Source organism: Gadus chalcogrammus, chromosome 5, assembly GCF_026213295.1.
Source record: "Gadus chalcogrammus isolate NIFS_2021 chromosome 5, NIFS_Gcha_1.0, whole genome shotgun sequence".
Lineage (NCBI taxonomy): Eukaryota > Metazoa > Chordata > Actinopteri > Gadiformes > Gadidae > Gadus > Gadus chalcogrammus.
In genome coordinates, this window is record NC_079416.1 from 12,263,620 (window position 1) to 12,288,080 (window position 24,461).

The 24,461-nt window shown below is 45.3% G+C and overlaps 4 protein-coding genes across 5 annotated transcripts in view; all 4 read right to left on the bottom strand.

Moving 5' to 3' along the window:
* Positions 1 to 11,993, bottom strand: part of LOC130382424 (signal-induced proliferation-associated 1-like protein 1) — a 42,260-nt gene extending 30,267 nt beyond the window's left edge. Inside the window, exon 1 of the mRNA XM_056590155.1 lies at positions 11,733 to 11,993. The gene's annotated coding sequence lies outside the window, so the exon portion shown is untranslated. The remainder of the gene's footprint in view (positions 1 to 11,732) is intronic.
* Positions 11,994 to 12,493: 500 nt separating this feature from the next.
* gpx2 (glutathione peroxidase 2) lies at positions 12,494 to 14,008 on the bottom strand. The gene is made up of 2 exons (XM_056590175.1): positions 13,607 to 14,008; positions 12,494 to 13,476 (listed from the first exon to the last, which is right to left on the bottom strand). The coding sequence occupies exons 1-2, from the start codon at positions 13,826 to 13,828 to the stop codon at positions 13,123 to 13,125; spliced, it is 576 nt and encodes a 191-aa protein (XP_056446150.1). The 5' UTR covers positions 13,829 to 14,008; the 3' UTR covers positions 12,494 to 13,122.
* Positions 14,009 to 14,124: 116 nt separating this feature from the next.
* On the bottom strand, positions 14,125 to 17,506 carry LOC130382434 (ras-related protein Rab-15-like). Its single transcript, XM_056590173.1, has 7 exons — positions 17,347 to 17,506; positions 16,397 to 16,457; positions 16,233 to 16,293; positions 16,025 to 16,102; positions 15,711 to 15,800; positions 15,533 to 15,598; positions 14,125 to 15,246 (listed from the first exon to the last, which is right to left on the bottom strand). The coding sequence occupies exons 1-7, from the start codon at positions 17,504 to 17,506 to the stop codon at positions 15,088 to 15,090; spliced, it is 675 nt and encodes a 224-aa protein (XP_056446148.1). The 3' UTR covers positions 14,125 to 15,087.
* A 1,876-nt stretch (positions 17,507 to 19,382) lies between these two features.
* On the bottom strand, positions 19,383 to 24,140 carry LOC130382438 (protein max-like). 2 transcript variants are annotated; one of them, XM_056590177.1, is made up of 4 exons: positions 23,963 to 24,140; positions 20,284 to 20,382; positions 19,757 to 19,895; positions 19,383 to 19,608 (listed from the first exon to the last, which is right to left on the bottom strand). In XM_056590177.1, the coding sequence occupies exons 1-4, from the start codon at positions 23,996 to 23,998 to the stop codon at positions 19,421 to 19,423; spliced, it is 462 nt and encodes a 153-aa protein (XP_056446152.1). In that variant the 5' UTR covers positions 23,999 to 24,140; the 3' UTR covers positions 19,383 to 19,420. The 2 variants fall into 2 exon arrangements, with proteins under 2 accessions (XP_056446152.1, XP_056446151.1); XM_056590176.1 differs by having other exon boundaries at positions 20,284 to 20,391; positions 23,963 to 24,138.
* Positions 24,141 to 24,461: the final 321 nt, after the last annotated feature.

Below are 24,461 nucleotides of genomic sequence, written 5' to 3' on the forward strand. Positions count from 1 at the left end.
GATCCATTGGAATGTGCAGCAGGGCCGTAACAACATAGGACTGTAAGCAAGGCTGGAGGTCACCCAGAGGTCAAACTGAGAATGAGTTGCTTTTCCGTAGACCCTTAACCTCACAGTACTGCTTCCCCGCTTGTAGGAGCGCCTCACCAGGGCAGTGCAGTCCTGTGCAGGGACAGGGCTGTCCAACCCTACTGAGGAGGTGTGTGTGTGTGTGTGTGTGTGTGTGTGTGTGTGTGTGTGTGTGTGTGTGTGTGTGTGTGTGTGTGTGTGTGTGTGTGTGTGTGTGTGTGTGTGTGTGTGTGTGTGTGTGACTCTCTGTCTCGAGGATTGAGAGATGAGGGGTCAACACGGGTCGTAAAAGGCCAACAAAAAAGACGGACAGGTAGCGACAACGTTCGACTCCCTCCCCCCTCCTCCCCCCTCCTCCCCCCCTCCTTACCCCCAGGCTGATCTTCTCCCCGGCCCGATGAGTAAAGAGAAAAACTCGAAACCTTTGAAAAGGGGGAAAAAAAACGAGAGACGTCTGCTGGCAGGCGATGCCAGCCTCCTCCAACCACAAGTGGAGAGACTCTGGAATTCCACCAGATCTGTCAGAGACGGGGGGGAAGGAAAGCAAGGGCTAGCGGCATGTACGGGCAAATCCCGGCAGCGACATGTTGTTGCAGTCAGGATGCTGAATGTTGACCGTCCAGGAGACCGTCTGCGAGGGGAGAGACTTGTTGTGGAGAGCATTCCTCTGTCGGAGCCCGAGAACACCAAGGCCATGTCTGGCTCGTGGTTTAGCTCAGGGCGCGACGGGCGACCCCTGTGCTCCGTGGAATGCGTGCTTTCGGATGTGGTGGCACTCTGCGATTTAGAGCCAGACAATCGGAGCGGCGAATCGCTCGACCGACCGCACAAAAGGTCTGCGCCGACGATCCGGCATAAGTTGGAAGCATTTGAGAGAAACCCGTGGCTGCGTGTTTTCCATGACTTCTGCGGCCTTGCTCTGAGATTGGGCATTGTTCGAGACGCTGGGGCCTTTGGCTAACAGAACGCTGCTTTTCAGCACGGTTCAATGAGGAGTAAATTAGCTTGGCCTTACCGTTAGTAGCGTCTTCTTCCCCTCACATTCTAACACGAGAGAGAGACCACTTGTGGACGAGAGGCAGATTATATTAACCAAGGATAAACCCAGAGCTGGGTGTTTCTCTTGTCCTCCTTTTCTAAAGCATTCCTGCAGTGTTTTACTTTTCTCACAGGGCGGGACGGCACTGAATAAATGGTGGCCACAGACACTTAACGTTGTTTGTAGCCGCGGCCGTTAAATGCATTCCTGCTTCAATACGATGATGTGTGGGTGGGCTCCGGGCACACACAATGAAAGTCCACTGTGCTGCTCCGACGCGAGGTCCCCCTTACCTCGTCTGAAGAGCTAAATTGCATTGCTTTTACATATTGGAGTGGTCCTCCATTCGTTCACATCGACCGCTCGCTAATGTCGTCGTGTCGCGTGTTACCCGGCGACCGCCTGTCAGACCCAGAGACCAGAAGACGGAGCGCGGAAATCTCCCGGTAAGCACGCCGTACGTTTACAGCTTGTTTTCCGTGCGGTAATTACAGGACTTTACAACCAGTGCGTGGGCCTGTGTTTATTGGAATTGTGTTTCAGCGCCGCAGGTTCGATGTGCAGACTGGCGACGCAGCGACTCGTCGCGTTCTCCTTCTTTGTATGCGGCGTGAGGCTGACGGAGAGGAAGCGCCCGAGGGGCTGCCGAGGCCTGGAGAGGAATGTAAAAAACCTGCTAATGAGGAGGCGGCCTGTCTGCCGGAGACTGGAGAGCAGCACCGCGCTCCGACTTTGGGGAAGATGGTCCTCTGCTGCTCTAGGCTGCTCTAGGCTGCACTTCCCCCCCCCCCCCCCCCCCCCCCCCCCTCCTCTGCGTGCCCGCATGCCTGCCCTCCTCCGGCCCGCTCTCCTGACAACCGCTGCGCCCGGCCTGGCTAGAGCCGCTCCATTATTCCATTAGAGACACTGGGCTGGGAGCAATGTAAAACACACACACACACACACACACACACACACACACACACACACACACACACACACACACACACACACACACACACACACACACACACACACACACACACACACACACACACACACACACACACACACACACACACACACACACACACACACACACACACCAGGCCTCTAAAGCCAACCTGGAGGTTTGAGCGACAGCGAACACACACAAAAATCACCCTAGGTGATCACGGGAGTAGCCAGACCGTGAAGACAGACGCATGGAGGTTGTAGTAGAAGTATTCTAACTATGTAGCATTCAGGAGGTGCTTTGACCATGTCAACACGGGTCCTCTTTGACACATGCAAAGGAAACCACGTCTCGCACTGCCAAAAGATAAGGTAGTGTTTGGATAGCGACTCCACCACATTCTCCGCTCTTCCAAAATAAAATAAATCACACGTAAGGGGAGCATTCAGGAACCAAAGTGGGGATAATCCAGGAAATGTGATGCCACAGGGACGCCCTAACACCCCCCAACTCATATTAGATATGAAGTTCCCGAGGGACGACAGGGAGTCAATCATATCTCCAAACGTCTTCATCATGCAGTAATAGCCTCCCACTCTCATCTCTCCAAAAAACATGCCAGCTTGCCAGCGATGTTATTCACACCATTGCCAATAGCCATTTTCTTTTACATAGGTGCGCCCTGGCCCCTGCGATCTCTAAGGCTAAACACGGCGGACGTGTTTACAACCACTTGTCTAAAGTTGGCCTGGTGGGGGCCTGAGCCACGGGGGGTCTGACCGTGGCCTCACCTTAGCCAACGGGAGCATCTCCCAGCAGCAGGCCCTGTTAAGTGGGGCAGCATGGAGCTCATGGGGAGAGTCAGCCGCCAAGAGGGGGACTTAGTGACATAGTGTTCGATAGTACTATATCCGCAATGCAACATTGAATCAATATTTAAACCGACTTTTGGCAACGTGTTGCAGTAAAACCCCTTTTTCTACCGAGTATCAAATCCACCCCATCTGTGCATTTGGGAGCGTTATTCTTTGTTGATTTGAGGATGTGTGTCTGCTACTGTGTGTGTCTGCTCCTGTGTGTGTGTGTGTGTGTGTGTGTGTGTGTGTGTGTGTGTGTGTGTGTGTGTGTGTGTGTGTGTGTGTGTGTGTGTGTGTGTGTGTGTGTGTGTGTGTGTGTGTGTGTGTAAAGAGGGGGAGCTGGCAAGTTTTGTTCAAGTGGAGAATCAAAGAAGAAGAGTCTTGAGAGTGTCTAGCAGTATAATTAACACAAGTGTTGAATTCAGTGGTGGGGGGGGGGGGCTAGAGAGGCAGATTTTCTCTCGCTGCCTCCTGTAATCCTCCCCCTTTCTCCCCATGCCAGGAGCCAAGCCCTTAAGACAGCCACAGGGCAGCGGGTGACTAGGCCTGTGAGGCTTTTGGTGCTGGTGGTGGAGCATGCACATATAGCACTTTCAGAAGCCATCTCCCTTTCAGAGCCGAGGAGCTCACTGGTATAACGCAGACGTTGCCCGTGCACTCATACATACCAGAAGACAGTCACCACACTTCACACGCTGCAGCAATGCTCAGAGAAAGAGAGACACGTCAGGGCTGTGGGAAAGTAGCCTGCATGGGGAAAGCTACATCTGGGAAAAATCTGGAAACAATTGGAATTATGTTTAGTAGTTTATTTTAGGTCTGCATGAACTGATCTAAGAGAAGATGTGGGGTGGTACAGGGCAGGGTTACAGGGTGTATTTTAATGTCAGGGTGTGCCATGTTAGGTCAGGGTGGGTCGTGTTAGGTCAGGGTGGGTCGTGTTAGGTCAGGGTGTGTCGGGTTAGGTCAGGGTGGGTCGTGTTAGGTCAGGGTGGGTCGTGTTAGGTCAGGGTGTGTCGGGTTAGGTCAGGGTGTGTCGGGTTAGGTCAGGGTGTATAGGGTTTGGTCAGGGTGTATAGGGTTAGGTCAGGGTGTATCGGGTTAGGTCAGTGTGTATCGGATTAGGTCAGGGTGTATAGGGTTAGGTCAGGATGTATAGTTTATCGTCAGGGTGTATCAGGTTAGAATACTACAACCTGCTTTCTAACAGAGTGTTGAGTCTGGCATTTCCGAGTGTGCTGTACATTTGTTTGTTTGCTCTTATGATTATCTGGATTTCACAAGGCATGCCCCAGATGGCCCTCAGCCAAATTGTACCTTTAGTCCTCTTGTTGATTTTGTCGCTGCTCAATTGTAATGAACTCTGAATGGAAGTAGAAGAGCTTAATACTGTGTGCTTGTGCTTCTGTGTGCATCTCTCTCTCTGTGTGTGTGCATCTCTCTCTCTGTGTGTGTGTGTGTGTGTGTGTGTGTGTGTGTGTGTGTGTGTGTGTGTGTGTGTGTGTGTGTGTGTGTGTGTGTGTGTGTGTGTGTGTGTGTGTGTGTGTGTGTGTGTGTGTGTGTGTGTGTGTGTGTGTGTGTGTGTGTGTGTGTGTGTGTGTGAGAACAGGAACTCGGCATGTGGCTCCGGCAAACGAAGCAGCAAGGTCAGTTGACAATGACTTGTTAGATTCTCTCTGCAACAGAGGTGTCAACATGGCAGAGAACTGCAATGTTTGGGAACACTCGGCACCCCACCTCCCTGAAGTCATGAAGTCAATGAAGTCATCGCCCACAGAAGGGGCCAAACTTCCAGACACCATCTTGCTAAACTCGTTCTTTCAATCACCAAATCACCATCTTGCGAAACTTTTTTACAATTGTTTGGTCAAAATCACCAAAACAAACAATTATCAGCCATCCCATCATCAAACTGAATGGATGATGTGCGGGGTGTGGGAGGTAGAAAATGAATGGCGATGTTTGCATGGCTAAACATCACTGAGCTCCAAAAGCTTCACTCATTCCCAATCTACTGTCATTGCCTCCATCACCCATGAAGTCTAGCCCTGCAAAAAATATACAATCCAATCTTTTCAAACGACGGCATTTATCAGGAGAGGGAGAGTAAACAGGGTTGAGGTCGATGGCACCGTGTCTCCTGAATAGAGATATCCTCGGCTAACCCTCCTCTCCTTAAATGGGAGGTGAACTGAAAGACAGAAGGGCTGGGCACGTGTTTTTAAGAGCGTTCCCTGCAGGGCCGCAGCTGCTGAGTCCAGGAGGAAAAAAAGGCTTTGGTAGCTGGTTGTGATTTGTCAGGAGGACAAGGGCTTTGAAGAAGAGGGAGATGGCAGAGGGGAAACTTATGAGCGTGGTGAGTGGGGCACCCGCGGGTGTTCTCTGCCTCCTCTCTAGAGGAGCTGCTCCCCACTGCAAACACAGACTTACCCCCCCCCCCCCCCGGCATCTGTTTCCATGGCGAGGAGCACAGGTGTGCCTGTGCTAACAATAAGAAGCACACACACACAAACACAAACACAAACACACACACCATTTCAGGCCAGTGCTATATAACGCTAGCATACAAGCACACCACTTTTGAATCCGACGGAACAAATGGATGCAAAGATACACAGCGTATCTCTGCACGCTTTCCAGCCATTGATCCTGGCACGTGCGGAGAACACTGGCTGCTCCCCTACCAATCAGATCCTACTCATTCGTGTACAACCAGGGCTGCGGAGCCAATCAATTCCAAATGCCATTTGGATCCCAATCGTTCTGTCGCAGGGTAGCGTACCTAGCTGAAAATCACTGGCTGCCAAACGCAGTAAATAAATGACACTAAGATGTGATTCTGCACTGCACACACACACACACACACACACACACACACACACACACACACACACACACACACACACACACACACACACACACACACACACACACACACACACACACACACACACACACACACACACACACACACACACAGCGCTCGGCTAAAAACCCTACAACTCCTCATTTACATCTCATTTAAACTAGAGGCCAGGGGCAGAGGGCCAGCACTGCACCCTTTACATGACAAAACAGAAACAAATAGTACGAAGAAACACTAGCCGTGTCAACACGAATGAAGCCCCGGAAAAGGTGCTTCACATTCACACTTTTAAAAGGTGTAGAATATAGAGTTTAGTACCATTTAGTGGAACACACAGAAATGGAACCATACTCATAAGTATGTTTTAATTAGTGTATAATTCCTAGAAAAGAATGATTGTGTTTTTTCGTCAATTTATAACGAGCCATCTACATCGGGAGCCAACCATGGACCCCACCGTTAGTAATGGCTCGAGAGAAAACACGTTCATCATAATCTCTTGTCTTACTTGCAAGCTATGACCTATAGTTTTACAGGCTCGATAACTAAATACATTTTCTAAATAAATCAAGGAATCTCATCACGCAACACTTGGCTGATCGCTGGAGAGGTTATTCAGTTGGTTGGTTCACCATTAGATACCCCTCTAAATCCTGAGAATGCACCTTTAAGAAAATATCAGAAGGTTGTTAAAATAGTCTGATGTTTTGGTCTCAATTTATAAACATAGTGTGAAGTAATTAGCCTGTCTTCTCCCTCCCTCCCTCCCCCTACCCTGCAACCCCATTGGGAATAAAAGAGAAAGCAAATCAGGGCTTTGCATCCTCAGCAAAGTATCAACTGAAGCATTGTTTGAACTTCAGGATAATCTGGTCCGATGTGTTAGTTTTGTCATCATTTGTATACCGAATCTTCTTTGACAATAGGCACACTTGTGCACAGACAATGTAGGTTGTGTTTGCTTTTCATGCCAAGGATAGTCCCTGGTGACGTTTTCCTAATTAGCATTAAAGCATTAAGAGAGAATGAATTCAACACGTTGGGCCACCTGTCTCATCATGCTACTGCTGGCCTGGGCTAAATTATGCTAGCATGACACACACACACACACACACACACACACACACACACACACACACACACACACACACACACACACACACACACACACACACACACACACACACACACACACACACACACACACACACACACAGTTAGCCAAGTAATAACTTTTTCCTCAGTTCAATTACAGTTAACACTAGTTAACTAAGTTAAGTGATCAATTCCATTTGTATAGCCCTAATCACAGTTAGTCTCAGAGTGCTTTACAGGCCACATTACATGCCCCCCCCCCCCCCCCCCCCCGACCCCACCCCTAACCCCTCTAAAGAGCAAGACAAAGCTCCTTCATTATCAAGGAAACCTTGAGAAGAAACACAGAAAGGGGGATCGCTTCTCCGGGGATGGTTAGGGGTGCAATGGGTGCCATAATTGGCCGACATAATGGGAGCACAACAGGCAAGACGGTCAAATGTCCCTTTTATCTTACATTGAAATGTCCCTTTCATTGCTGTATGTTCCCTTCATAGCGCATTAAGCCAATGTAATTGTTTACTCCCTTCATTGAGTCGTACCTTACTTCCCCCTCAGTTAAGGCAGCTGATATGAATCCCAGTAGGAGTACCCAGCAGTCCATCAATGTAGTGCAAAGGGAAACCACTTGCTGGTCATGTTTGGGTAAGAGGCTTGGAAGGCAGCCATGTTTGTTATAGTCAGTCTATCTGCCCTGTGCACCTGGCACAGACAGAAAACATTTTGCTCCTTCAATGTCATGTGCGGTGTCGCAGACGGTACCCCAGTAATGTCCATTGCTGACCTTGTTCAGCCTGGATTGACACCTCCCTAGAAAGAAAATTGTTATCCATTTGTTTTGGTGTGTGGTATTTCTGAGCTAGTCCTCTCTATCGATGGCAATTAATGATCTTCAGTGTGAGTGAGTGCCTTTTGCTTTTGCTTTCGCGCGTGGGTGTGTGTGTGTGTGTGACATAAACAGGCCATTCAGGCCATCAAAGTACACTAACTCTGTCTGATTTGAAGAATTCAGGATAAGGAAACACTGTTTTCCCAACAGTGCCTTTCCTCTCGTCCAGCTTTGCCAAAAAGGTAACACAGGAACTCAGAGGGTGGAAATACATTTCCCTGGAAGCAGCGGATGTGGAACATTGGAGGCATGTGAAGAATTATTTTTTTCAGTTGAAATGTAGGTAACAAGCCTAGAAAGAAGCTCTCGCCGTTTTATAACCCAAGGTTTGGCAGGCTCATCTGAAAAAACCTGTTGGAGAAGTTAATACGTTGGAAGGACGACCTTGCTTTGTGCATTGTTGTGTCGAGAATTCCAGGTAGAACATGGTGCTTTTCCTGATTGGAACAAAAACAGTTGAAAAGGCGCACAGGAATGAGGAAAAGCTGAACAGACCTGTCTGTGCATCCAGAGCCCCGTGGTTCCAAGCCACAGTCAAGCCCTCATACATTCCTGGCCCGCTTCTCCGATTTCGTTGCAGCCTCTGTGGTTTCACATGGGGAAATGATTCCACTACTGCCCACATAGACGCAGCCGAAGCCTTGTCTGCTTCTGCCTGCTGTTTTCATTCGACTGGGAGCTGGGAGATTGCTGGGGTAATCATATTCAGGGAGACGAGTGTGCATGGCCGATAGAATTAAGATGGTGCAGCGAATGACAGACATGTTGAGACAACACCGAGCATGGCGTCATGGAAGCAGGGGTTGTCTGTAGGCAAGCACATGATGATGAGCGGAGTCCCAGTTTCTGCTAAATCTTTTATTCGTCACGCTATCAATTCGATTTGACACGAGAGATTCTCTATTTTTAAATGAATCTCTTCCAATCTCTGGCTACAGCACTGGGATTTTGTAGCGTTTAGTCAGGGTTTGTGTTGAGGGTTAAAAAACATCCAGATAACCAAGACTTTGCTCTGATTTCTGGACGAGGCAGTGCTCCGTCAATCAAATAAACACAATGTAAAAACACTTTTGCAGACTTCATCGTTTCCAACAGAGGTGGTCCAGCCCAGGAACCCAAAGCAACATTTAGCACCTGCGCACAACCATCAAATCGCTTTATTGTCTCTCAGGTCCATTTCCCACAGAGATAATGACATACCCCGAATTATCAGGGATTTTTGTGGGGGTCAAAATTCCCCACGGGAGGCGCAGAACAGAGGGCCATTTTTCACTGTCAGTATGCATTTGCTTTGTGACAGTGCACTGAAAGAGATTACATCATGGCCATTGTGGTGTCCAAGCCCTCTGGTTTATTCCATTGGCTGGCATAGGGTGGCCTGCTTCAGCCAGACAAAGACACAGCATTCCAACAGTTTAGCAGGAAACGCAACCCCGTTGTCACAGCTCATCATAGTCCAACTCATTAACCCCCACAGCCTATTCCCCCTAGTCAACAACGTTCTGATGATGACTCGCACCCGAGAACACTTTTAAGAAAAGAGTGCTGAACTGTGGCCATGTAATCACCGAGCCGTCTGCCTGCTGACTGGGGTCTGACTAATGGAGCGGGAACAGATGTGTTCTCCAGACTTATACACCTTCACCTGTAACACCGGCAAGAGCCAACCAATCAATCACAGGCTTTGGTCATTTCTATAGAAGTTGCGGGAATGAGCAAATCAAAATGTAGTATTTGATAGACATTTAACCAATCTTTGGCAATAAAAAGCTATAAGCCAATAGGGCTCCAGGTTAAGTGAAATCCTGTTGGAAAATAATCAAACCTAACCAAATCATATTTTGCTTACAAGTAAAGCAATAACCACATACCAACAAATGTTCTAAAACAACACTTAAACAGAGCGGCTTAGCCTAATCCTGACAGAACGCTCACATTCGAGGAGCCAGATATGCTAACGCTCATTTCAATTAAGGCCTACTTTCACTTTGATCGCGACACAGCAAAGTGTTTTAATAACCTCAGGACTGAAGAGAACCCAAACTGTTTCATAAGAGTCATTTAGCGTAATTGCTGGCTCCACATGCCAGAGGAGGAACAATACCCCACTTGTTTCATCATTGTTTGACTATCCCTTCCGAGTTCCAACCCAGGGCTACAAGATAACCGAAACAGGGGTTTGACTGACAAACAAGTTACACTCTGTCATATGGCCTGTGTAGGGCATGCAGTAATGGCTACTATTGAGCATGACAAGATCTGATACAGAATTACAAAAAAAGGTATTTCTACAACCACACACTGAAGCGAGGGGGGAAGAAGCTTTACCACATTTCTTGACTTAACTAGCACGTTTTGACTCATCTTGATCTTTCCCTATGAGACAAACACAAAGTCTTATAGTTCTCTGTTGGCAAAGTGAGACACTAATAAAACGTCAAATCAAAAAGGTAGGCTACCATTCAAAAAAGTACATCTGTCAAGTCTATTATCCTGTCCTACAAAGATGTATTTTCACTCAAATTGTCAGCTAGCTCCCATTTAGACACACTCCGTACTCCCGTAACCTTGAGTTGTATTTCTGAAAGAAAATAAAGTAGACAGTGAATGGGCCAACGTGGGAGATTAAAATAGAGCTAAAAACCCGTCTCCCTGGAGGGACATAAAGCTGCATATGCACTAGATTCATTTTCAAGTGAGAATCCAATCAGAAAATCCAGGAAGTGACCCAGTGTGAATATTAATTTAAAGCTTTAGTACGAGCTACATTGTGCAGAGGCTCAATCGAAAGCTGCTGTAGGAAGACTGGGAGAGCGGTGAATGAGTGGAGCTACTAGACCTGAATGTTATGACTACGATAGGTCAACTAAGCCTATCAAGAATGCCATAAATCCTTGATCCTTGCCCAAAATTAATCTCTCGAGATTAATTGTTCAGAGGATTTATCACAAGTTATTTTAACAAGAATGCACACAAAAACGAATGTCACTAAAACGCAGGGTGACGCATTCCTGAATTATAATTATAAAGTATTTTCTATTGGATGGACATTCACTATCACTTTACCTCAAAGCCTGTCAAAATCCTTTCGGTTGTTCTACTGCAGGAGCTTCTTCGACAGAGGCAGGCATCTCCAGATTCAAGTCCAGACACAGCCTCTAGTCTGCTTTGTCATCTCAATATCCCCAATATAAATACCCATTGTAATCCAGGCCTGGTTAATACTATATCATGATATAGCTGTAACAACTACAAAAACAGCTATTATACCGTACATCAATGATTAGACTAAAACAGAAGAGGGTGGTCGAAGTTATAGTCCTATTAGACATCCCCGGATGTCTGTTCTCCCGATCAAAATAACATGATCTATATGTTTAGGTCAATGCACATAAATCCAAACATGAGAAATCGCAGTCTATGGATTAGCACCATGGCCTTATCAGCACTGCCACCCGATGCAACATGCACACCCCCGTGGATGTGCACCACAGTCGCAACATGAATGACTTTCTGCCAACCATGTAGTAAACAGAAATATCCCATAATTTGCTCTGCACTTCCACCTTGCTTGACAACCATCCATCATGGCTCGGATTTGACTGATCAAACAGGGGGGTTGGGGTGGTGGGTTGCGGTCGTCCGTGTGTTCTGCTGCCACCTGTGAATCGTCTTTCCCTCTGCGAGACGCGGAACAATGCATCGTCCTTGGATGTATGCAATACGAAGGACCCACTTCAGACCGCATCACAGATATATGTTGACAGCTTCGGTCACTCGAGGCGAAACCGTTCAAGCACAGCGATTAGTTCGCACGATTTAAGCCGAACCGACACCGAATGCACCCCGTCGTTACTCGTTACTTTCATCAAACCCGACAGGGCTTTGATTGAACAGTGGATGTCGGACTATACCGTGCACCCTAAACCGGGATCACACGCATCAGACTCCAAGCATGCAGAACCATGGGGCTTCCCACTCACCTTTTCCTCCTTTCTGCCTCAATCGTTGGATGTCACACAATGCATAACGTTTTCCTCCTTTTGTTGAACTAGTGGAAGGTCCCAGGGTCCAAACCCCGTAACGCCCAGTACAGTACGCTTCCTTTCTTCGCTTCAGGCGAACTGGCCCCCGATTAAGATCCTTATTGGCCTGGCGTCTACGCGTGAGATTCAACTAATAAGTTTGATAGGAAGTTACTGGTTTTCCTCGCTGCGCTATGCAGTCGCTAGAAAGATGAGATCATTTCAGACACCCTCCCATCTGTGCTGCAGTCTCGCGAGAAGGACACATTGGGAAACCAAACGTTACCATGGTAACTGCTCACCTGTGGCCAGTCCTTCATTTCCGGATGTAGGCTTCATGCATCGCGGGAAAATGTCTTTACAGTACAACCCATGCGTGATCTGTTGCCTGGTGGCAGAGAAGGGTGAGTTGGAGACTTGGTGACTAATGTGAACACAATACCACTAGCCTGTGACTGGTGAACGACATAGGGTTATGAATGGATTAATGAAACATGAAATATACCACTCTATCATACCATAGCGTTAGGGGACCGTGTCTGCATGGATGTCATGGGGCATCTAATTTATCAATGTTAGAATATCTTTATTATGTTATTGGACGGTGGACTGTTTTATATTTGATATCGTTTGTTGTCAGGTCCAAACCTATTTTCACTTGGACCTAAGGGTGAGATATGTGGTGAAAACGCATGGAAAATTAGCGTTAGTATAAATAAATGATGTTTATTCGAACACAGCCGAATCACTCTATGCTCTGTTTTTCAGGCCCTACCTATTTATAAATGTATTCAACGTAAAAAAAAAAGATAAACGTATGTACACAATGATCAAACTACTAACTCAGAAATGATTTGTGATGATGAGTCAATCCAACACAAACAATCGTTAGGCTGAGCAAAGTGATTTATTTGAACAGGAACTAATTCATCGCCCCAAGAATCATTTTAATTTCATAAGTAATAGCACCATCTGCTGGTCGGCCAACACACGTTTAGTAATAAGCAGAATAGCCATACATTTTTTTTGTTCTTCAGGAATATTATTAATACTTAAAAGCAATAGTTTATTTCCTTACGCCTTCTTTTCAAGAATATAGAAATAACCCATGACGACTATCATTTAACAGTGCCTTCCTACCAGATTAGTTTCCAGACACATGAGCATGAATCCAATCCTCTTGAGCACTTACAGAGGGCTCAGGCAGTACTCCCGCTACCGCGTTCAGAGTACCACCTTCATTTAATAAGGCTTAAAAGACTGAACACAACACTTCACATACTGTTACCAGTATTATGATGAAAAGGCAATTTGAGGGATACTAATTGAGGCCTACTACGTATTTATCTTAGCTCTTGGTTAACCTCAACAGTCTCTGAATGTCGGGCTCTATGCTGATGGTGGGGAACTTCTTGCTGTATCTCTTAAAGGGCTCTCCCTCCGGCCCGACCAGGAACTTCTCAAAGTTCCAGGAGACGTCGTTCCGGCATATGGGCGTCCAGATCAGGTGCTTGGGGTCCTGCATGAGGGAGTTGGGGTCGTCTTCGGGGTAGGGCAGCTTGTCTTTGAGGTAGGCGAAGACCGGGTGTGGGTTCGCTCCGTTGACTTCGCACTTCTCAAAGACGGTGAAGCCGGGTTCGTAGCCCGCGCCTGGTCGCACATACTTCAGCGAATTTAAGATCTCCCCATTAGACAAGTTCTCCTGCAAATGACACACACACACACACACACACAGTGATCTTCGAGAGTGCATTTAAGGGGAGGTGGGGTCAAAGGTCAAAGGCCTCGATTGGCAAGTCACTAGTGCTGTCTCACTGCGCTGTGGAACTCACCTGGTAGCCAAACTGGTTACAGGGGAAGCCCAGGACCACGAGCCGGTGGGGGTACTTGCTCTGCAGCTGGCTGAGCTCGCTGTAGTCCCGGGTGGTGGTGCCTCAGAGCGAGGCCACGTTCTCGATCAGCACCACGCGGCCCCTGAACACGTTGAAGTCCACCGTGGCCCCCTCCAGCGTGGTGGCCTTCAGGTCGTAGAAGGTCTTGGCAATGAACGTCATCTTGTTGTGTCTCCTCGCCTGCGCCACACGGACAGTGGACTGACCGGGCTTCTGTGAGAGCGGGTGTAATCCGGATACCCCGGTCACCAGACTGCTGTTTGAGGCAGGGGGGGGCGGGGTGGCTGGGTTGTGGGGTGGGTGTCAGGTGGCGGCGCAGACATCTGATACACACCTGACATCCGATACTGCCCCCCTTTCAAAAGGTGAGATTCATATCACATTTTCTCGTCGGTAGAATCTATTTCATCATTGGTGTTGACCTTTAGTGACATAATAATGACGAGGGGTAGAGGGGTAACGAATCCTCTAATTTATTTGTAAAATGTACAAAAGTACAGTTCAGATACACTTTAGTGACATTATAAACTCATTATCAAATAGATCTTTTGTATAAATAAACTTAAAATTACCAAAGGAGTACATTTTTCTAACATAGCAATTCCATAAGCTATATCAGTTTCATGGTCATCAAACATTGAAGAGTACAATTCTTCACCAAGGGCTTCACCACAGCTTGTGATGAAAAATGGATGAATCTACTGAATAACCCTAGAGCTGCTCTAAATGCCTCTTCTGGAGGAAGTGCCTGTTTAGAGACTCTGCACTTTACAAAACAGCAAGGCAATGTCTTTACAATTCAAGCAAAAATTTGAACAATTCACTGTATCCCATACATAAAGGCTTTTCATAGAGAAGCTACGATTCCTATAACATAAACCTTTAAATGTACAATGATGTGGCAACTACACAGACACGATGCAAAAGGTAAAAATGTAATTCTTAAATGAACTTGCAAACAATGAGAATTAAAAGGATAATTTCCAACCAATAACCAGGACCGAAAGATCTCCCACTACAAATACACAATGACACAATGAACACAATCTTGTTTACGCTTGACACATTCCCCAACCAGGCTATAATCCTACGTTGGAAATACATCCATACTACTATGGTTTTAAGTTTCACTGTGTGAATAATTCAACCGGTCCCATTGGCTCCATTCTTTTCCCAGAAGAGGCCTAGTTACCTTAGTATTGAAGTGGAAGATAAGCAGACGCAAATCTGGCAAACAAGCAACATGGTGACACAATAAATATGCAAAACGTATTTTAAAACCAAAGTAAGAGTAAACTAAAAAAAAGAATAGAATTGAACGGACCTCCAACCCACCGGATTCCATGGTAAACAGCAGCATTTACCCACAGCTGATGGGTAAAAAGGTCTCAAGATGTAAACAAACCACTACAGCCCTCACACTAACACGAGCAGGTATCCTGTGTGTTTTCGTGAATGGCCTGAGGGCCCTTCTCCTCCTCAAGAGAGGACCCATCCAGGAAGCGGTCTAGGGGTTCCAGAACGCGGTCAACGTGTCTACTGTGAGCCTGTAGGACCAGTTTCGTCAGGCGAGTGAACGGCTGAAGGAACGAGGAAATAAAGTAAAGGCTATTATAGAAACCAAAAGGTAGGTTTACACATGCTAGGGTATTTTTATGAAGTGTAGGGGCAGCAAAATGAAAATACAACTGTACAGGGATATTTAATAAAGATGGCCTGTTGAATAAAATATAAAAGGTGCAGGTGTGTTTACACTAACAATTTGAAGGGCTTTAGCTTCACATAAATAGACCAACTGTGTACCAACAAACCACTAAATAATGACTAGCTTGAGGTGCCGGCTCAAAGGACGCCCATGTGACCCACCTCGCTGATGTTTTGGTTGGTGCAGGCGCTGGTCTCAAAGAAGTCTAATCCATAGAAAGCTGCAAGCTAGTCCACCGAAGGAGTTAAAAAGGGATGTTAAAGTGGTGCGCCCGGTTCCTTCGGTGATGACATTTTAACACGTGTTCACATCCCTTCATAAGATTCAATGCCAGCTAACCTCTTTTCCTTTCTCCTCAGAGACACACCTTTGTGCTTCCATGTCAGACTTGTTCCCCACTAGGATCCTCTGAATGTGATCAGGAGCATTCTACAACCAACAGGTCAATGAAATGATAAATCAGTAGTACTGCACCAGATTGGCTGGGACCCTCTAAATTATAATACTTTACTAATTATTATTATATTAACAATTATTATTATGCACACTTATAATAATTAATAATAATGATAATATTAAAAATAATGCTGAATAATAATTAAGACTAATAATAAGTAAGTAGGGAGGACAAGTGTGTTTTCTGTTGCTCTCACCTCATCCACATCCCCCGCCCAACTCATGATGTGGTGAAAAGATGGCTCATTTGTTATGTCGTACACAAGGATAATGCCCTGGGTGGAATTCAGAAGAAAAAACAATCAGGGACAAGGAAGAGATTTCATGCAGGCCTGTGCTTAATGTAGCTTAAAGTATTAGGCAACAGCTGACATTAACACTGAATATTTGTTTTTAGAAACTCACTTGGGCCCGTCTGTAGTACTGTTTAGTTATGCTCTGATAACGTTCTTGACCTGCAGTGTCCCTTAAAAGACAGAATATGTTTTTATGGATAGATAGTCTATATACTAACTATAATAAACAAAATGTCACAGGATGACAATGCTGGTTGACAGCATTCCACTCACCAGATCTGTACTCTGACTTTGACTCCATCTATGTCTAATGTCTTCATTTTAAAATCGACCCCTAAAAGCATTAAAAGATATATATATATATAAAATGTGTTGATGATCATGATCACACACACACACACACACACACACACACACACACACACACACACACACACACACACACACACACACACACACACACACACACACACACACACACACACACACACACACACACAAAAACTACAATGTGTAATGCAGTTCCATTGACCTCATCTCGTTCTTTGGTAATGAGAACTGTGTATGGTTGGCTATGGCCATCTTTGTTTGCACATTAATCTGGACTCTGGAATTTGCTAATAAACTCAATGGTTGGGACATAGGCCACTGTAACAAAACTAACGAAAAGGCAATAATGGTAGAACTAGATTGTGTAGCCGTTGAAGTAATCAAACAGAAAAGTAGGCTTTTCTATTGTGTGTTGTTTTGCCTTCTGAATAAATACAATTTAAGACAATCATGGTAACATCAAATGTCCCTATTGTAAGACCCTAGTTCGTTAACATTATTGTTTGCCAATTAACCAATTGTATGCGAATAAAGTAATCTTCTTAGCTGAAATTAGGACGTCTTTCAACGGGAGTGTTTGACAAAATAGTTATGGTCAACCAATCACCACGTTTATAGGAGACTAAAATAAAATTAATATTTGCACTCAAGAAAACATGCAGTTATTTCCTCCAGTCTGTCTAATCTGCAGACGCACTTGCATCCTGAGGAAGTGTTCTCTGACTCCAGCGGAAACTTCACAATCCCAAATCCCAAAAGTAGTTATGAATTGATGACTTAGTCAATGTAGTTATCTGAAGAACCCCACTGTCATCTTTCTAACATGTTGGTCCTTTCGTATATGTTAAGACTGATATAAACATCGATGATCGTTGAAAACTTTGACAGCTTACCGATTGTTGAAATATGGTAAGGATGATATTCCTTCTCAGTGAATCTTCGCAACAAACACGTTTTGCCAACTCCTGAATCTCCCAGAATCATTAATTTGACCAGAATATCATACTGTTTAGTCATTGCTGAAATGTTCATTATCAGATAAAAGCATGGCATTTACGCCAGCAAGATGGACTGAAAAAGGCTGCACTTGCATTCAGAGTAAACGCGTTCTTTTCATTGTCAAGCCCGCAACATGGAAATTTCCGTCTTCCGGCCACATTTTCGAAGTAAAGCGTTCTCTACCTATACGCCAATTCATTTCTCAGCCTGAAACATTGTTGAATATAGCCCGATCCATCTATCGAACACAATATGTAAAAAATGCATATTGTGTTCGATCATTTTATTAATACAGGAAATGTTTTTCTTACATTTTTCAACGCAGTTCAATTAAATATTCGATTGTCATATGGGGTTGGTGAGTTGTCAACTAAACATTTCTATGTAGGCTACTTTGTTTAAGATTTAATTACGTCAATTTCCAGTAGGCGAGAACGCCAGTGTTAACCTACATAGCTCTTGACATTATGTAAGCTTTTATTTTGAAGGTCTTTTTCCTGTTTGAAATATGTCTTTATCTGGGATCAGCTGTTTTACAAGATATTTGTTGTCTGGGGGGGAGGGGTCAGAGCATGGGTCAGACCGGTTTCTATAGGACTTAAGCGTTTTATAATGGACTAACCCTTACATGCTCAGGACACAGCATTTAAAAGCGACAGACTACATGAAATGTAAATATAACTAATAATATGCATATAGACAAACGGACAACAAAAACAAAAAACATCCCAAAAGGATAAAATAGTTTTTTATTTAGTCTCATCGTAAAGGTAGGCCTCAACTTGCAAGACAATTGTTGGCAGTATGTACAACATACCTGTAATTTCCATGGAATGGAATAAACAAATATTGATTTAGTACACACGTATTTACCTCTGTAAAACAAAATAAGGGTAGGAAACAAAACTAAAAAACATTCCCAGTGCAGGCAAAATATTTCCAGGGAAGGTTTGTCTTTTGAAGAAATGACGACATTTAAGAGTATATAGTGTTAAATACTACACACCGACACATATCTTCCAATAACAAAAATAAAGGTCACTGCTCATAACTGCATTGTGTAACATTCATTTTCATTTGAGGATTTTTTTTTCATCGCCACGTTTATATTTTTGGAGAATAAAAAATAGAAAAACGGGTTTCAAACCTGTTAAATGAGGGATGATCTAAAATAAAGAGGTCAGTTCACACACACACCCATATTTACGGAGAGTAATAGCCAAACAACCAAATACGATGTGGGAGTAAGAAGTCAAGTAGTTTATCATTTAATATAGGCATTCATTTGATTACACTAACATTCAGGACAACAGCTTCAGCCACCGACACTAACTCATGGAGGGGAGGGAGGGGGTGTTTCATCTTGCAGGGCTTTTCATTTTTTTCTAAAAGCAAAGTTCACAATCATTTCTGGAAAAGTACAAACATTAAAAAGGTAAACCATGTCTAATGACAAATTCTCAAAGGTATGGTAAGTGTCAAAACACGGGATTTTCGGAGGTGTTCCAAAACCAAACTAAAAGGAGGGCAGAAGAGGAGCACACGAGGGCGTGTCGTCGTAGCTTCACTAAAGCTTTACGCCGCGGCGACTAGAAACGTTTTCGTAATGAGGTTTTGAAAAAGCATCAAGTCCTTCAAAAAACTGCAGAGCTGCCTCATGTTGGAGCGGGTCACCGTCGCCTCAGGGGGAGGGGGGGAGTTGACGGGGTTTGTGGCGGGGGTGTCGCCGACCAGGAGAGCAGAGAAAGCTTGTAGCATATCGTAGCACCTCTCCACTCTCTCACAGGCCTGATTCCACCTAACGTCCCGGACCGGATGACGAGGTCGTCCTCGAGCGCGGACATGTTGGAGGAGTTGATGGGGATGGGGAGGTGGGTGGGGGCTGGTGAACAAGAGTCTGAGTAGGGAGTGCCTGGGACCCAGTGTCGGGGGGGGGGGGGGGGGCGAGGGGAGAAGAGAGGGGACGGTCTAACTGGGCTCCACACGCAGCTTCTTCCTAGTGGGTGGCTCCTCGGGCTCCGATTCGGAGCTGGAGTCGGAGCCGCCGTCAAAGGCCGACACGGCGCTGCCCTTGCGGTTGGTGTACAAGCTGCTGTCCGAGGAGTAGCTGTTGGCCTGCAGCTGGTTGTTGCCCTTGGCCTTCTCCAGGGCACGGACTGCATCGCGAGCCACAGGACGACCAAGGATCACACCCAATAAGTAACAGCGTGGAGACTTAACTTTCCAACACGTGCATGTATATACAGACTGTTGCCCCGGACCAGGTCCTTCCGCCCCCGTCCCCCACCAAGATGCCCCGCTCACCTTGTTGCTCCAGCAGAGCGTTCTGCTTCTTCAGGTCGTCGATGTCCTGCTGGTGGGTGGTGTTTTTTCGCCTCATGTACTGGATGTACTCTGTGGCCTTATCTAGGATCTGTGCTCGGGAAGCCTGTTTGACAGAACTCTGTCAGCAGAAACGAAAAGGGCTCAGCAGTGAGCAGACGGAGCATTGTCCATTTCACAGGCACTCAACTCTGCATTCAGAGCACATGAATTGTTTATCTAGGGTTATTTTTGCATTGATCTCACAATCATTTACAGCAAAGTCCAAAAAAGCGCTGTTCTACAAAGTTACGCTCCAGTATCTAGCTCTTATTGACATCTTATCTAGTGCTTTTAGAGATCTTTTTGGTTCCACAGTAGCAGTTTGTGTTAAAATAAACAACTGAAGGAGAATTTTTGAACACGTATGTATTTTGTACTGTAATTAAAATAATACTTACTGAACCTTCTGGCCCTGCAAAATCCCCCCTGGTATTAGACGTTGACAGCGGGGAACCCTCGTTACTCACCTTTTCCCCTTGCAAGGCAGGAACCGAGTCCCGTAAACTGTGGAAGCTGTCTTTGATGTGGTCCCGCCGCTTGCGCTCCAGAGCGTTGTGGTGCGCCCGCTTGTCTGCCTGTAAAACAGGCGCTGTGTTTAAGATCGCAAATTGAAAATACCGTCGTGCGCCACGCGTCTTCCGTCAGGACGAGGAGGCACCGTGCCACGGGGCGGTCCCAGGACAAGAGTCTGACGCCGGGGTATGGGACCCCACATTTACATTTAGGGCATCTAGCAGACGCCTTAGTACGCATTCACGAAACCATTAGTACACAGTCACACACACCGACGGCGGTGTCAACCAAGCAGGGCAAGGAGCAGTTAGGGTGAGATGTCTTGCACAGGGGTACCTTGAGAAAGAGCTGGGGATCGAACCAGAGCCTACCCAGCCAACCCGCTCTACCTCCGGATCTACTGCTGACCCGAGGGGACCTGAGATGGTGGAGGTGGCGAGGGGTTGAGGACCAGTAACCCTTAGCAACCAGCCTGATGACGGGGGATGGAGCGGGGGCCAAGCAGCTGCTGTTTATACGCTTACAGCATTTGAAGTACCGATGAGTAGTGCCAACATTACACAGCAGAGTTGGCCTTGGTGTACAAATGATCATTCATCTTCTTCCAGACAGCCATTTGCCCTTTTAGGGTTGGAGAAATTCACACAATCGTCAGATGTGTTCATTACTTTACAATAACACAAACCAGCCATGATATGAAGTGGGCAAAATTTCACTGCTTTAGTCTAATTTTGAATTTTAGTAACAGTGACAATATGGCATAGGTATATGGCGTTGGCTTGATGATCATATAAGACTTAACCACATTTTTTAAAAAAAGGAGGAAAAAGGCTTTGGTTATACTTCCCCTTTAACACTTAATATTTAATTGATGTTGTTTTATCTAACAGGATGGCGGGGGGGGGGGTGAGTTGTCATTCCGACAACTCACTGCTGCTCAGAGAGGCAGAGGGTTAAAGTCTAATCTACTTCACTCAGCAAGATGGTGGGGGTACCGTGTATGGAGTGACGGGCCTCTGGCCAATCAGTGGTAATACCACGTATCCAAGCCTACCCTAAACATTTAAAAACATTTAAAAACAAATTGCTTGGGGACCAGAAGAATCTGCAAGCTCATGATTTCTTTGCTCTGTCATAGGGGTCTGGACCCCTTCCGATTCGAAGGATCAGGCAAATCAAAAGAGTTATCTGAATATGCATATGTGGCGGGCTTGATACGATGATGAAAAGAGGAACGCCAAATTGGAGTTCAGTTCATGTATTTTCAGATGGCTGCAACTGATGTGTCGAATGTTTCATTGCGCTGATTGGTTGCAGGTTTATCCAATTGCGTCCAGAGGCATATTGCTCCACACAGAAGATAGGGGAGAACCACAAAGACAAACACTACCCATGGACAAGCCCTGATGGGTACGAATATTGTCCACACTGGCACCACAACTGTGCAAGCCATTGACTGAGGCACCATTCTACTGCAGTGTACCATGCATTTCATGCATCACAATCAAAATGACATAAACTGAACCTATAGAACAGGTAAGACAGCTCTGGTCGTGTCTTTAGCTCTGGTAAGGCCAGTTTTGCCAGCAGGTTCAAGAGAATGAACGACTAGTTTATCATGCGTATGGCTATTCAGCCAACAATGAGATTATGGTTAAGCACATAATGTGCTATATTGTAATTGTTTTTGAGACACACAATCATCGCCATTTTCATTTCTCTCTTCACATGCCCCAAGTAAATTGGTCGTCAATATGCATTGTTGCATGAATAATGTATAAAGGCTAAAAAGTGCTATAATTGCTGTTATAATTTGAAACAGTGGATGACAGCGGGAGCGGGGGTTTAAAAAGCCTCTGCATCCAGAGATCAATAAACGCAATAATGATCTGCCAGGGCTAAATAGCCTAGTGCATATTAGTTCAAGCCAAGCACTAAAGATCGAGATCCAAAATATATAGCTATAGCGTGTACCATTTATTGACATAGGCACATACCAGTGTTTCCCCCAGCACTGTATGGCGGCTGCCTTAACCATACAGTGGTTAAGGTGTAAAACATGTTTTTATATTTATGATGCATTAACAAAGTACAAAACTCTCGTAGGGTAAGGAAACATACTTCCACCAGGTACAAAGAATAAAGATAATGGAATTGAAATGGCAGTGGCCCCCCCGCTCCTCAACCACCTCGATGGACGAGTTATTTGCAAACAATGGTCCCAATAGTTGTAGAGTAAAGATGGAAAGCCGAGATACATTCATAGAAAGTCCTTATTGTTTCGGAGCATGGCTATTTGTGGATTATTGCATTTGTAGTAAAAAGGAATTGAAGAAAAACACAAGGGTGCTAAACCCTTGTAAGTGTTTTCATAACCACAGAGGGAAAAACGTGGGATAAACGTTTCTGGTTTTACACATGCACTGGTTACTCCAGAGGTAAATTGCCAAGGAAATTATCCATCCCAATGTTTTCTCAATATTGCATGGATGCAATCTCCTGCACAGGCAATATATATAAGACTATCATTTAACGCTAGCATCAATTCAGTGAATATTTGTACAGGAAACAGCTTTCGATTACGATGAACCCAGGTCAGGTTGAGTCAACACGTCACAGACCAATAGGATGCTGGCTCGCCCCGACGCAGCTGTACCACTAAAACAAGGATGCAAAGCTGAGGATCAAGTCCAGTGGGGGAAGGGAATGCTACACTACCATAATTATTGACCGGATTAATGCTCCAACATGTTGGGTTCATTGTCACACGCCAACTAGTTCTGCCCAACGACGGTTGTCACCCGGGTAGAATGCATTTCAATGTCACACAATACAACGTTACACACCAGGGCAGATCGGAGCACATGTAGTTATGGTTCAAAGTTGCAGATGTAATGGAAATTAAACCATAGATTATGTTTGAGGATGAAAGGCCAAAAGGAAAACGAAAGTTTAAACACCAGCTCTTATCGTTGCAATAGTCCAATTGATTTAGCGGGTCATTGTCAACGCTTTATGCATACGTGACACTTGCAAGAGTGATGCATTCGATTTAGACTCAGATCACCAGTTAAACATAAAAACATGAATCGGTGATGGGGTGAGGGAACGACATGTCATTCTGTGGTCGACCCGACCTCAGGGGAGATGGACCTCTAATCAATCGAGCATAGGAAACACAAGACAGCTTAAAATGTATTCTTTAAGACTCCAGATTCAACCCCTGGATCACATCCGACCATCGGATCAGTTTGTGATGGAAGAACATAACGCAGGAGCGACCACTTGGATTAACGTCGCCTGTGTAGCATGCTAACGCCGTCTGACGCTACTGTCACACGGTGCTGTTCCGTCGCCTTTAGACGCACACACACGTACACATCTGCGTTGGATCGGAGCCGAGACGGTTAACAGTAACACCGAGCTTCTTCCCCTTCCTGCTGTTTTAATTGTCAGTGTTCATTATATTTAATTCGGCGTCCGTAAAGATAGCAAGCCACACATCCCGAGAGCTGTTGCATTAGCTAACTAGCTAGCTTAGAAACCAGCGTTACCGTGCATTGACAGAAAGGCGAAAACACATTCGTTAAACTAAATAGCTGGCGGTTATTAATCGGGGAATAGGTAACATACGTCACTGTCGACTTCGATGTCATCGTTGTCGCTCATTCTTCGGCGAAGGATATATGGAGGTAATGCGGCGAGATTTCTCGGAAAAGTGAAACGAAGATTAGACGCCAATAATAAAAACCTAGCACAACATCGGCAGGGACATGACGACACGTGACTCGCCTACACATGGACAGGAAAACACACATCGCGCATGCGCAAAACAACGTTTTGTGGAAACCATGTTTTTTTTTCTGGTCACCTATGTGGACACTTTATTATTAGATTTATTTTTAACAAATAAAACTCGTAAATGCATCTTCAAACATCAGATGTAACTTTGTTCGTATAAGGAGGCCCTTATGAATAATGTTTTATTTATTTATTTATTTATTTATATATATATATATATATATATATATATATATATATATATATTTATTATTGTGTTGAATAGAGTTTTTATTTTGTTGTTGTCCCCCTGTATCTCTAATAAATAAGAGCAGGCTAATGGCTAATTTCG